The sequence below is a fragment of the Beta vulgaris genome, chromosome 4 (assembly GCF_026745355.1).
Source record: "Beta vulgaris subsp. vulgaris cultivar EL10 chromosome 4, EL10.2, whole genome shotgun sequence".
NCBI classification, from domain to species: Eukaryota; Viridiplantae; Streptophyta; class Magnoliopsida; order Caryophyllales; family Amaranthaceae; genus Beta; species Beta vulgaris.
In genome coordinates this window covers 24,449,809-24,465,229 of record NC_079205.1, presented here as the reverse complement: position 1 = coordinate 24,465,229, position 15,421 = coordinate 24,449,809, and the positions used below count along the sequence as shown (strand labels likewise).

Genomic DNA, 15,421 nt, shown 5'->3' with positions numbered 1-15,421 from the left:
TCTCCATTCCAGATTCCCAATGAGATGCATCTGCGAACTTGTAATGTCAATGCAATATCGACTCTGATCACCAGAAGGATCATCACAAGATCAATAGGCAAAGCCATGATCACACACAAACAAGCACGTAATCAGCAAAGCTGAGTACTACATATTAGACATAAATAATCCTAAACATGATACTACATAAATAACTTGCAGGGATAAATAATAATATAAGCATATAATAATCTGCAGACAACTTTTACTGAACTAGACTCTAAACATTATTTCTTCCTTTAAATGGAATAGTTATTGGACGAGTTGACTTATCTATAAATATGAAATATGGGAGCTACCACATATTCCAAAAATGACCTGCGATATCGAGGAACCTTTGAACTGAAAGAGGGATGGTGATCAATCCATTCCTAGAAAAGCCATGGGCTACCACCATGTACTCCAACCCTTAGTGTCCAACTCTAGACGTGCACCAGTCTAAAAGTCTATAACTTATTCTCGTTTCACTTTACGTTAAATATATTTTATTACTTGTGTTGACACAACAAACAAGCAACACATAACTAATACTCAAACAATCATACAGAATCTCTTTTTATCTTTGGATTAACAAGTGATCACAACTCATCAACCAAGACTCTTTAACCTCCTTTTTAACCTTTACCAACTTACTTGTTGAACCTAGCCAACAATAAACTTTACCTTTATATAGGTAGAACTTGTAACTTACCAAATAAGGTCCACGGTCCTTATAAGATAATAAATAATACTCAAAGAATACATGTAAGACATGATTCACTTTAACTTATATTAATCCACTCACGAATTAATAAATAAACTTGACCTATCCTGCTTGCATCAACCTTCCATACAAACATTTATGATCATAATCACTTCTAGATCACATGTAGCACACAGGCATATAACATGTAAAACTAATTCCAGAATATCATATATATGAACAAATAGAGTCCTATACATGATACTAATAAATAAAATACTCTTAGAGCATGCCTTCAAATCACATAGCACGTAGACGATGTACGTACCTTGTATATACCAATCGGTAGGCCACTTTTACTCGCTAAAAGTCTCCTACAACGAAATCTCCGCCTAGAAAATAAAGTAATGAAAATGATTATCTCGAACTAAAATTTACAGCAACTTTAAAACGATCAAAACCCCCTTAAACGTGTTTTAAAATTGTTTTTACGTACCAAACTTTCGTTATTTTTAATCCCTAGTATAGTACAACTATTCTAGTGATTAAAAATCCTTTAAAACTCTCTAAATACTTATTTTCTGAAATTACAACACTTATAATATTTAATAGATCTTCTGAAAATATAATCAATACATATAAAACTACGTACTAAGTAAATCTCATGATTTATACTTTATATATATAGTTTCTAGTAATTAAAAACCCTAAAAACTATAAATTTCATGATCAAAACTAAAATAAACTTAACATAATAAATCTGAAATTTATTATAATAATAATCATGATATTCGAAAATTATGTACATAAATAAAACTGTATTTTAATTCACAAACATGATAAATAACAATATAATAACATAAAAACTAGTATTTTAGTTGAATCTTAGAGAGGAAGAAAGAAAACAACCAACAATAATGAGGGAAAAGGCGCCGGACAGCAGCAGCCCCAGCAGGGGACCGGCGGTTCTTGGCTCTTAAAAAAGATTTATGACGTTTCTTGTTGAACAAGAAACGTTACTTGAAGAAGAAGAAACGAACTTTTTGGGAGAAAATTGAAGAACGACGCACGAACCAAGAGGAGAGAGAGAATGCCGAGTGAGAAGAGAGAAATCACGTGAGAAGAGGAGGAGAATAAGTGTAGGGTGAAAATATTTTGGGTGCTTAGGATATTTATATAAAGGCTTTTACTTGTGATCTTAGGAAAAGAGATTTTAATTAATGAAACTTGATGACTAACAAGATGGGCTATTTAAGACTTCAGTCATCAAATGACTCTTTCCCTTTTTATCACTTTTTGGGCTTTCGATTCCATTAAACTTCCTTTTCAATATACTTTTAATATTTAAAACTCTTATTAAAACATGCTTAATTAAACATTTCAAATTTTATTAAGCTATGAAAAATAGTTTCAGTTGACTTTTAAAATAGTCAACCCTTTTTAAAGTCAAATCATTTTCCAAACTCATTTGGATTTAAATATAACTACATAAATACTTTAATATATTTATGAAAATTCTTTAAAATTGTGGGGGATTACACCAGAGACCTCACCCTCGACACCCCACCCTAGCCCTCCCTTTCCCCATTCCGAATTCCCCCACCCCACCCACCCTGACACCACCCCCTCTCCCATTTCCCCCTATCGGAAATGGCCCCCCTTTCGTGTCTCCCAACGTGAGTCGACACCTTTCCCTTCCTCATCCAGATACGCCGCCCCCAAACCCTTAAACCCGCCCTCGAAACCACCCTAGGCGCCACTCTAGGCTGCTGTTTTGCTATTCTGGGCGGTGCCAATGTTGAGGATAAGGGAATCAGGAATGGGGAAGAGAGGGGGTAGGGTTGCCGGGCCGGAGTGAGGGAGGGGGGTTTGGCAGCAGGTGGCGAAACGGGAGGAGAGAGAGAAGGAAAACCTAACGGTGTTAGGGTTCTGTCCATAGTAAGGGTATCTTGAGCCCAAACACAAAAGTCAGGGGTATCTGAGGAATTCACCAAATGTGGGGGGTAATTTGGAAATTACGCCAAAACTCAGGGGTACCTGAGGAATTTTCCCTTATTTATTTGGGACATGACTCGAAATCTCATGAACCCGATATGAACATGTACTCGAACGCAACCCAAACACAAAGCTGATCCGATTGTGACCCGACCCGTACGACCTATTTGCCACCTCTACCTACATATACCTTCCTACTTTGAAAACTCATTCAAACACATATTCAAACTCATCAAATACATATTTCATGTTTCAAGATTGCTGCTCTTGCGGATCCACTAGTCCAAAAACATCGATTTGCATCGAATCCAAGACCACTATTTGCGTTGGTTCCGGATCTGAACGACAACTCTCGATGCAAATTGTGCAGAAGTAATATACGTCGGATAGAGGTTCGACGCAAAAGTTGTGCCATTTGCGTCGCATCGTGGGTCCTATCCGACACAAATGGTGGAAAAAGTTTGTACATTGATGAGCAATTTGCGTCAGGTATGAAACCAAATATGACGCAAAAGGCCCAAGTGGGTGAGCTATTTGCGTTGGATGGGCTACCATAAACGATGCAAAGGTTGCTTTTTAATTAAGAAAAAAATTTCACTGGTAGAATTTGAACTCCTGAGTCGACTTTTTTTTAGAATTTCTATTACCCTATCTGGATTTGATTGATCCCCTTCTGTGATTGATAAAAATTTGGGGGTTACGCTTGATGGGGAGAATTCTGGATTGATGAGAATTCAAGGTAAAACTCATATCTTCCCCGATTTGAACATTCCATTTTATTAAAAAAAAGTAGTTTCATGCCATCACCATCAGCATGACCACAAACAATAAGCCAGTACAAGACCCTAAAACAATGACATAAGTACTGCAATTCAGAAATTAAACTAACCAAATCCAAAACAAAAGAGATTAAGAAGGGAAGGGTTCAAATCTGCATCTCCTCTAAAGCAAATTAATCATAATTTGTAGAAATTCTTGGAAACAACAAACAAATCTCTAAAAAACCAATCAAATACAATAATTCGTAAAAAAACTAACCAAATCCAAGCAAAAAACACTCTAGAAAACCTTAAAAATCCATCATCAGCAACAAAAATAAATCAAATTGAAGCAACGACCAAAAACCAACATTATCATGACCATTACCTCCACCGTAATATCCACAGTCGATGATTCATGTTCGTTTTCAATTAAGATCTTTAACTTGCGTCGACATTCTTGCTCTTTTTGATTTCAGATTTGCTTTAAACTTATGCCGAAGTTCTTGCTCTTCTTAAATTTTCGTTCGTTGTCCATCAAATCGCTATGTGTTCTTCTTCGATTTACATTCCCTATTCTTCAGTTTCGGATGATAATTAAGGAGTCGTTTTAGCCGAAATCGCCACTTGCTCTTCTTCAATTGTGTTCTTCAGTTTGAATGATAAGGGTTTCTGGGGAAAAGGAAAGTAGAAGAAGGGTAGGGACTAAGGGAGATAGGGAAAGTAGAAGAGGTGGAGCAGGCGGTTAAAGTGGGAGAAGGAAAGGGAGAGTGAGAGAGTGAGAGGTTAGGGTTTGAGACTTTGAGATAACTCGAAAATTAAAAGGGGAAGGTGAGGGATGTCGTCGGATGGGCTTACCTGCAATGGACATAGTTAGTTCCTGTTTTGTAACTGGGCCAAGGATTTGCATCGAGTGGGCTAAGTAGAGCCGACGCAAATCGTAGGATACAACGATTTGCATCGCATGTCACGTACCTTCGACGCAAATCACACCCATTTGCTTTAATATTTTGTGTCCAATGCACCATAAATCCGATGCACATGAATCATAATTTGCGTCGGACCCCCTTAATATCTGATGCAAATTATGCGCCCATAGATTTCTACGTCGGTCTTCCCGTTGTGCGACTCAATTACGCAAATCAACGTTTTTCTACTAGTGATCGTTATACAATACCCAGGTATAAATCATGAGGGTCAATTCCAATCTAATTCCTTTTTTTTACTAATAATATACTTTTCATGATATAGATGTTAGAGAAACTACTCGTGCTTATTTGTATATTATTCTCTAAATCTCTCATATTTCCTTTTTTTATTATATTATTCATATTAATATGGATGCCAATATGCTTTAATGCTTCATCACCGCACATGTTTATTTTTACTAATTACAAGACATAATAATGTCTTAATGCTAAATTCAGTTAATTTGGACAATTAAATTAGGTTCGATGTAATTTGACTACTTAAATAGCATGTCACCAAAAATTAGTCTTTTGTTAGATCTCGAACATGAATCGCATTAAGTAGAGGCCAACAATGAGAAAATTTGATTCCTAATCATATTTGTACCCTTACCCCCAAACTCAATCTTTGGTTCATTGACCAATCATGAAGTCATGACGGGGAATCTATATTGGACAATACAACTCAATGAACCAAAGATTGCTTGGAGCCTTTGGAATATGATCTTCTTGAGAATTTCTTTGGGCCACGATATGAATTGCTAGCATCATTCACATAAATGGGATTTCTTAGCTCAAAATTGACGGCTCAAAACTCAATCTTGCTTGATAGCCTCACAAAAGGACAAGAAGGAAAGAGAAGAAGAGTTGGTTTTTCATCATCAAGCCACTACAGAAGATGAAGAATGAGAGAAAATGTCATTTGGTTTGGTTTTTTTTCTTTGGAAAAATGGATTAGAATACCCCCAACTTTGGACCGTCCGCTTTTAATACCCCCAACTATGGGTTACTTTTAAATACCCCCAACTATTGGGGAGGTCCGCCAAAAATACCCCATTTACCTTTTATCACCGGATGAACTGGTAAAGAACAGCACGTGCTTTGCTTGTGACATTATTTGCCTCTTTAATCAACCAACTGCCCTCCACCCCCTACCACTCACTGCCACTTTCCCTCCTCATTTTCTCTCTTCTCCATTTTCCTCCCTTCCTCCATCTCTTCTTCTTCTCTTCGTAAACTTACATCGTTCACATGAACCACCATAAAAAAGGGTCCATTTTTCAAACCCACCATGAATGGTACTCCTCAAACCTCCATTCTTTCTCTTCCTTCGATACACTTTCATCTTCTTCTTCCCCGCCTTCTTTTACACATACGAGAATTCCTACTCTGGTTTCGCCGCCACTCTCACAAACTCAGAAGTTGAATCACTCCGACAAAACGATGTAGTTTTCAGAATCTACGAGGATACACTCTACATTAAACTAGTGAATGCGGTTTTTCATTATTTAGCTATTCAAGCAATTGCAAGTTATTCTGCTCTATCAACAAATATGATGCTAGGTATAGCTGGTATCAACTACCATTGGTGTGTAAAATTGAGCAACAGAATAACAAGAGCTAACAAAAAGTTGTCAAATTAAAATCACAAACATCAGATTCACGAGAAACTAACTGAACAAATCGGCAACATTTTGCTCCGCTTACAATTAATTATCCCACTTACAAATTACAATGCGCACAATTAGTAAAGGGGGGAAATGCAAAAATTGAAGAGAGAGAAAGGGCTGAAAAATCAAATTCGACGGGGTGGTGGGGGAGAGGGGGATACTGGGGTGGGGGGGTGGGGAGGGCTGGGGTGGAGGGGGAGAGGGTGGCTGAAATGGTGGTGGATGGGAGTAGAAATTGAAAATAGAATAAAAGAGAAATAAAAAAAATTACCTTGCTAACAGGTTACAAGTCATCTGGGTGCATTTTTTGCGGACCTTCCCAATAGTCGGGGGTATTTAAAAATAACTCATAATTGGGGGTATTAAAAGAGGATGGGCCAAAGTTGGGGGTATTCTTATCCATTTTCCCTTTTTCTTTTCTTTTCTTTTGGATCTATAAACACTCCAACTCCAATAAACTTAGTTCATCAAAACTCAAGATAAAATTTCCACTATATCTCGTAAAAGTACTTCAATTTCACTTGGAAAATATTCAGACTAATTTCGTAAACTTAATAGCATAATTACATTTATAGAATAATCAACCTTTATTTAAAAGACGCTTAAGATATGGGCTATTACAAAATTAGTTCTTATAATTTATTAAATTATCTCCTAAACATATGACTATGAAATTGATTTTCAAATTAACAAATTAAGAGAACATTATGCATACAATGAGGTATCATTGTGGCTAATGATTGAACTTTTATTTTTAATAATTATTAGAGGAAATACACCTCCTAAAAGAAGGGTATAAAGCTAAAAAAGATAATGATGATGATGATGAAGTCTACGATGAAGATGATAATGGTGATGTTAATGATGACGAGGAACGGGCAATGGTGGTGGTGGATTAGGTGCAGTGGCGGATCTAGGATTTTTCAGATGGTGGTTCACCTCTAATTACCGATCACATATTATAATTATTTTTTTATATCAAAAGTACTCCGTAATAATTTCTTAAGTATAACAAGTGAAATTGCAATTTAGGCTCCGTTTGGCAGAACGTAAAATATTTTTAGTGTGAAAATAATTTTCATGGAAAATAATTTACAATAGAAAACATAATTTCAAAATTAGTTTTTCGTTGTTTGGTTCCATGTAAGAAAAATGATGAAATGAAAAGAAAATGAAAGGAAAAGTAAGGATGTAGTGAGAGAAGTGTATAAAAGAGATAAGGAAAACAATGTTCTCTTCATTTTTTTAAAGGGAAAATGGTTTTCCATCATTAAGAGAGTAATTTTACTCCAAGGGAAAATGATTTTACACTCTTTTGCCAACCAAACAATGTAAAATTGAAAACAGAGGAAAATAGTTGTTCAGGAAAACGTTTTATGCCCTACAAAACGGAGCCTTAATTTTTAATTAACAATTCTCCAAAAAAAAAATGAAAACCTGATTTATAAATTGAAACAGTAAGAACTAAGAATCTTACTTATAGACTGTGGTGGACGGTGGTGGGGCAGTGGATGATGGCCGTGGAAAGTGGGCTGGTGGTGTGTGGTCAGCGTGGAGGGGAGGGGATAGTGGCTTTGTGGCTGTGAAGTTTGAAGGTTGAACAAACAAGAGAGAAAAGAGAGAGGGAAAAGAGTGGGTTGTGTTGTGTTAGTGTCTTGAGCGAAGTGGGCTGGGTGTGAGTGAAGTGGGCTAGGCTGGGTGTGAGGGAGTGTCGTGCGTGAGTGACTGAGTGAGTTGGATTAGTTTTACTTCCTTTTTTTATTTAAACGAGCTTCATGTTTTCTTTGGAAAGTGCTGGTGCACGTGCACCAGCGTGGTAGAGCATACATCCGCCACTGATTAGGTGGCAATGGAGTATAAAAAACTATCAACATTGTTATAGAAGATAGTGAGTTATGTCCTATGTAATATTAGTTTGATGAGGCTGTTACCAGTTACCATCATTTTTAGATGTACGGTAGCATTTATTATGGTATATTGTATTAGACTTCAAAAGGTTTAATTTCGCCTTAATATGAAGGCCCAACTAAAGCATAAAGTCCATTGGACGAAGTCAACATAAGTCAAAGTCAAGAGAAGAAGACCGTCAAGACCATCAGGAGATGAAAGTCAAGAATAGTAAAAGTACAAGTGGTTAAAGAACAATCATGAGATGGATCCACATAAGGAAGAATGTGCAAGGCTACAGTTATTCAGCGCCAGAAGGCGGTTGAGATTTGAATAAAAAATGATTCAAGTGTTTTCCGTCCAAGTAAGCACGGAAGTTACATAACACGTTTCTCTATAAATAGAGAACGATCATCAAGCAGAAAACAATGAATAACACACAACAACTTTCATTTACTCTCTTCTTAGCGTAGCCTAGCCTTAGTCCAGCCAACTCCCTTCTGGGTTATAGTTTAGTTCCTTAGACTTAGAACATGTTTTGGCGCCAAGTTATGTAATTCTTCGAGTGAAGCAAGAAACCATGGAGGTAACAACCTTTGTGCTTCCCCTTTAGTTGTCCAGCCTCGCTTATCCTTTTATGTGTTGTAAAATCTTTCTTAAGGTTTGTGGTATGTATGGGAATGTTTTGTTTTAATGAAAAAAATAATTATTGCTTTCTCTATTTATAACGCCCCGACCTCTAAACATCGTTGTTAAGTTAATTAATCGATTATTAGCAGCGGAACCTAAATAGTCAGCGCGTTACCGCCGTACTTTCCATAAGGAAAATACAAGGCGACATAAAATCATAAACTTAAACATCTATAACATGAAGCATAATATGGATCCAACATTAGTCTTGATTAATAGAAACTTAGTTACTAGTCAGAGTTTTGACATAAGCTTAAATTAAAACCATAAGAGTCTATATAAGCTCGATATTAATTAAATCTTCACTGCTACGCCATCCCTTTATCACCATCGGTACCTAAAACATAAAACAAAACGTCGTGAGCCGAGGCTCAGTAACATACTACTCTAACATTGTAAATTCATTTCACATCATTTTATTTATAAATAGGGAGAAGAGAATAAGTAAAACCATTTCACAAACATATCATAGCATGTTACAATACCTTCTTTATCATGTTCATTATCATATATCTTTTACTTTGGTAACTTGGCTAGTACAACGGAAGGGACGTCTCCCCATATCATAGTAAAATCGTAAACGAAAGGCAGCCACCCGAGGACAAAAGCCCTCACTAAACGGAAGGTGGCGTTAATGCCCAAAAATGCGCGGTGCCACCCGAGGACAATAGCCCTCACTAAACGGAAGGTGGTTAACCGGCCGGAAGGTACATGCACGACCCGGGATAACAGAATACTTGCCAAGAACCGTTTTTCACTTGAATTAATCATGTTTCATTTCTTTTAAGCATATCATCATCATGAATAATTATATTCTTTCATTTCATATCATAACATCATCATCATCATCATCATTATCATTTCATAGCATCGTATCATCATAACCATCATAAAACATTTCATTTCCCGCAATCCATATATAAAACATAATATTAATCATGATCATAAAACATACTTCGAAGGGGAATGCGGGTGTTAGCAGTAGACGTTACCTGAATTCCTGCTTAATAACCTTGATAGTCGGGGAGGCTTGTAATATCCTTTATCTTCCTTAATCTATTCAAGAATAATTTTATTAATGAACATTTCATTATTTAGCTTTTAAGCCTAAATATTAGTTAGCGCTTATTAAGGTCATAGCGGTCATTATAACGTCGTAAAGGTCTCCTTAAAGGTCATTATTTCTTAATCGTTAATAATTTTTAATTAAGGTGACTCTTTAATCTACTAATTAGGTGAAATAACTCCTTCGGTTACACTTTTAGAATTATCGAAACATGAAAGTTATATTATTACATATTATATAACCTTTCGAAAATATATCATTATTCTAGTTCATAGTTAATCATTAATTAGTCGTCCATTAATAAATTAATTAAGTTTAAAGCTATAATAGAGCCATTAATATTATTTTAATATTATTTAATCATTTAAAACTATTAAGGGTGCGTTCTATTCAACTTATTGGCCCTGAACTTATTGGACCTTATCTGAACTGAACTTATTGAACCTGAACTGAACTTATTGGAACTTATTAAACCTGATTGGACCTAATTCAACTTATTGGACCTGATTGAACCTAATTGGAACTTATTGGACCTTATTGGAATTTATTGACCTTATTGAAACTTATTAGACCTTATTGGCCCTGAAAGAAACTTATTAGACCTTATTGGACCTGATTGAAACTTATTTGACCCTATTAGACAAAAAAAATTGATCATTAATAACATAAATATTACCACTAACGTGAATACTACCCCTCACAATTTTTTATGGAGTAATAATTATTATAATTCGTCCTTTAAAAAATAATGATTATTAATTACCTCTTATGATAATTAATTTAACAAAAACATTTACTATTTATATATTTGCCTATACATAACTTTCACCACTAATATATCTAATAGTCTTGTTTTGATTTTATAAAACACTAGTAGAAAAGCAAAATTTTTAATATGAATAATAAAATAATAGACATAATACAAATAAATAATAAAATAATAGATATAATACAAATAAATAATAAAATAATGTAATTATAATTATTATTGCAAAATATTGTAATTATAATTATTATTATTGTTAACCTTAATTATTTGACCATGATTATAATATTATTTAATAGCAATATGAATAATTAAATAATAGACAATAATACAAGTATAATAATATACATTGTGGTACTTTAATAAAAAATTCTAATAATAACATAATCAGCTAATAGTAATATGAATAATAAAATAATAGACATAATATAAATAAATAATAAAATAATACAAATAAATAATAAAATAATACACTAATACAAGTATAATACTATATAATCATTGTGGTACTTTCATTAAAATTCTAATAATGACATAATCAGCTAATAGTGATATGAAATTATGAATAACAAAATAATGGACAATAATACAAATGTTTATTAAACATTGACTATTTGGACCTTATTGGACCTTATTAGACCTTATTGGAACTTATTGGACTTATTAGACCTGATTGGAACTTATTGCACCTGATTGAAACTTATTGCACCTGATTGAAATTTATTGGACCTTATTAGACCTTATTGGAACTTATTGCCCTTATTGCAACTTATCTGAACTTATCTGAACTTATTGAACCTGAAACTTAATTTTTTAAGTTGAACAAAACGCACCCTAAGTCAAGTAACTAGTTATTATAAGTAAACTTAAGGATTAGTGAAGTACTCATAACTTAAACCCAAATTATAAACAACAAGCTTAACGAATTAGTTTTAATTAGTTTTAGTTAACTCAAACGACTTAGTCACTAGGAATAATGGCCCAAACATAGTTTTAGGAAATAAGCTAAGTGGTTTAATAAAACTAACTAAATCAGTCCATGAATAACCATAACAAGTCCATAGAGTAAGTTCAAACTATCTTTTAGCTCAACACATAATAAAATTCAGATTTATAACTACTTGAGTTAAGTCCAAAGGTATTCTCCTAGGCCCAAACTCAATACGTAACTAAAGAATTAAACTTGGGCTTGAATTAGTAAATAAGAAATCAGAAATTAAAAGAAGAAAAAGCATCACCTTTGCTACTAGGAGCAGGGAGGACGAGATCGGGGCAGGGGACCGGTGAACGGCGGCGAGCAACAGTTACGATCTCCGGCGGTGTGGCGCGCGCGCGTCGTCGGTGGTGAGCACGGTACCGCAGCACGCGAAGAAGAAGAGGAGCAAGAGAGTGCGAGGAGGAGAGAGAACGAATGCGTGCCGGTGCGACGGATGGCCGGCGAGCGACGGCAAGGCCAGGGGAAGGTGCGACGGAGCGCGGCGCAGGTCCGGCGTCGCACGAGGTGGCCGACGGGGGTGCGTCGTGGGGGGCCGAAACAGAGGAGATAGAGGGAAAATATGGGTTTTTCTTTTGGGTTTCTTTTAGTCACAATTTCTGTCAAGTATTAACTGAAAATCCTGATTAGTAAGAGAAGAGAGAGTGAGGATTGTTGTTGATGGTGTTCTTGGTGATAAATCTCCTTGGCTATTTATAGTGAAATTGGGAACTGCAAAATCAGTGGATGGGAGAGATAATAGAGTAAATATTCTGAATTTTTAGCTTGAAGAAGCTATGGTGAGGGATTGGTGACAGATTTTTGGCAGAAGATGAAGGGTGAAGGTGTTGGCATGTGTGCCAAATGGCCATGGAAGGGTGAAGAAGAAGGCAACATTAAAGAAGGGTTGACCATGGCTTTCTTTTCTCTTTTTCCTTTTTATTTTGCAAACCAAAAATCAGAATTTATTCCCACACTATCACTCTAAACGTGGCTTAGTAAAATTTTGGTGAAACTTGGGTATTTTGTGTCTTAGTGAATTAACAACAAAACTAACTCTCTTGTTTAACTCATAAAATAAAAATTATCGTCGTTCGTTATTAACAAATTTCAAGTCGGAAATTTTCATGTTGAAATTCTATATTTGTTTAATTATACTTTGCTTAATTAGTGAAACGATAAAATAAAATACATTTTAACTACATTATTAAAGTTAATTATTTAACTTAACCTCATTTAAGATTTTAGGATATTACACTAATTTTGCATTTCGCCTGAATTTAATAGGTGTTATAGTTTAATCATTAATTAAATTACAATAGAGTACGTTAACAAGGTTTTATCTAATTAAAATCGGTATCCCCCAGGGACTAAGCCTTCCGTGGCACACAACAAGAATCCGCGTTTTTGCCGACGGATTGATAATTAAACACACAAACAACAACTCTTTCTCTTCCTTTGACATTCATTTCCATGTCCAAGCCATTCTTCATGTTTCTTTTTCTCCCATAAGACCTAGAAAATATGTTCAACACATACATTAGAACAATATTATGAATTTCAATAACCTTCATTATCAAACGAGGGTCTAACACCCCACCAATAGCCATGAGTAAATTACATGTACCCCAATACTTGTCAAATCTTTATTTCATGTTTTTTTACCATATCTTTGATAAAAGGGTCGGGAGAACTATAATTTTTGTCCAACATTTCTGATGTGAAAAAAACTTCACGAAGGAAAAAGTTGGAAGTAGGGTATTCAGATCCTGAGATAACATTTGTGGTATCATATAATACTTTTAAGATATCAAGAAGTTTCTCAATCTTTTGCCAATCATTAGAACTAGGACAATAAACATGATCACTGTCCTCCAAAGCAAGTCTAGAAAATACCTCCTTAAACTTGATGGCACATGATAACATATCATAAGTAGAATTCCATATAGTCTTGCATTCAAGAACCAAACTCCGCTCTCTAAGATTAAATTCTTGGACAGTTTCCGCAAATTTTCTCATTCTTGCTTCACTTCCATTGAGATAATCTACGGTATCATGAACATTCTTGGCAACGGATTTGACTTGCTTGAGACCATGTTGCACCATAATATTCAATATATGTGCACAACAACGTACATGAAACAATGCTCCACCACATAACAATCTCTTTGTAAGTGAGAAAGTATCCTTTAAAATTTGTATGCATGAATCATTTGCGGTGGCATTATCAACCTCAACTGTAAAAACTTATATTTGAAAGAAAACATAATTGTTATTAAGTAAAGATCAACTAGCATGTAAGAATAAACATATGATTCAAAAGAATTTGACAAACACTTACTTTATTCACAACTTCCCACTCCTTTAAACATTTGAAAATGCAATTTGCTATGTCTTTGCCTTTTCGAGGAGAAGGTATATGAACAAAGCTCAAAACTCGCTTTTGGAGTTTCCAATCACGATCAACAAAATGTCCCGTAAGAACCATGTACTCAATCCTATGTGGTCTAGCACGCCAAAGATCGGTGGTTAATGAAATTCTATTTACATCCTTCAAAAGAGCCTTTAGTTTCTTTTTCTCTGCCTCATAGACTTTGAAAGCATCAGTTTTAATAGTGTGATGTGAAACAAATGTCCATTGAGGTATCCCCCTCTTTAACATCATGTTAAAACCGTCTTCTTCTACAACACTAAAAAGTTTTTCATGCATAAATTGGTTTACCATTATGTAAAGCATTAACACCTCCATAAATTGGTTTACCCGCACTTGAATCAGATGGCAAAAAGTTAATCATACTTTGTTGCTTTAATTTCATTTTTCTTTGAGCACAATTAGACAAATGTCTTTTTATATGACTCGTAGTGCCACTCTTTTAAACAGTAAGACGATATTTACAATGCTTACATTGAGTTTTCCAATCCCCATTTATTTTTATGGGATCCTCCATATCCTTCCACACCTCTGATTTTCTTGCTCTCTTGAAAGGATGACCATGCTCGTCCCCATCTAACTCTTTATTAGAGTCAATGTGAGGTTCTTGCTCCATTTCTTCATCTTGGATCTCATCATCAATAGGTATAAAAATTTCTTCTACATTAGGAGTAGAAGAGCAATCAGGAGTTGATGATGGTGCACAAGTGGAATCATTATCTGTTAAACACACAACAATGCATTGCGCATGAATCAACTCAAGTTGCAAAACGTCTTAGAGGTAAACAAAATAAATAAGTTATGAAAGTAGTTGCTCCATTAAGAACTTTTCAGTTTAATTAGATAAACCACTATACTTGCTAAATAAAAGTATGATAGATATATTTCATGAGCAACACACTTAACAGAAACTCTTCTTAGAACAATCAGGGAGCAGCTTATTACACAACAACTCCTATCTCCAATCCATCATCTTTTACATATAGAATATTCTGAGGTATTCTACAATTGATACAATCACCAACCTTGCATCTGTATATTTTGTTTTTCAACTCAAGAACTTGTTGGAGTGACACAAAGCTCTATCCCATATTCCCACCCAAGCCCATCAAAACCACTCAATCTCATTCCCACCCAAGTCCAACAAAACCACTCAAACTCAAAAAAGGTATATACTAACATCAACAAAAGCTAACATAAACAACCAACTAGCATCCAAAACAAACTACCAAATCCACCAGTTGGCGAACATAAACAACCAACTAGCATCCAGAACCATTCATCATACTCAGACGAAATCACGAAACTATAGACTAACAAATAAAAACTTCGAATTCAGATTATATCGAAAAACTTCGAATTCATCATACTTTAGCACATGGAAACTTCGAATTCAGATTAAATCGAAAAATCAAAAAAGAAAATTAAAAATATGAACATTACCTGTCATGCATCCTTTTCGCCATCGAAGACGATGCTGCTCGCCACCGAGACAA

The 15,421-nt window shown here is 35.0% G+C and overlaps 1 protein-coding gene across 1 annotated transcript; it reads right to left on the bottom strand.

Annotated features, from left to right (window-relative positions):
• Positions 1-13,132: 13,132 nt before the first annotated feature.
• On the bottom strand, positions 13,133-14,219 carry LOC104884758 (zinc finger BED domain-containing protein RICESLEEPER 2-like). The gene is made up of 2 exons (XM_010669446.1): positions 13,836-14,219; positions 13,133-13,681 (listed from the first exon to the last, which is right to left on the bottom strand). The coding sequence occupies exons 1-2, from the start codon at positions 14,217-14,219 to the stop codon at positions 13,133-13,135; spliced, it is 933 nt and encodes a 310-aa protein (XP_010667748.1).
• Between the last annotated feature and the right edge of the window lie 1,202 nt (positions 14,220-15,421).

Bases quoted from the DNA above. Each gene is read 5' to 3' on its own strand.
- LOC104884758 (XM_010669446.1), bottom strand. From the start codon at position 14,219: ATGGTAAACCAATTTATGCATGAAAAACTTTTTAGTGTTGTAGAAGAA. The intron at 13,682-13,835 runs GTAAGTGTTTGT...CAAATTTTAAAG, and splicing joins AGTGGGAAGTTGTGAATAAA to GATACTTTCTCACTTACAAA.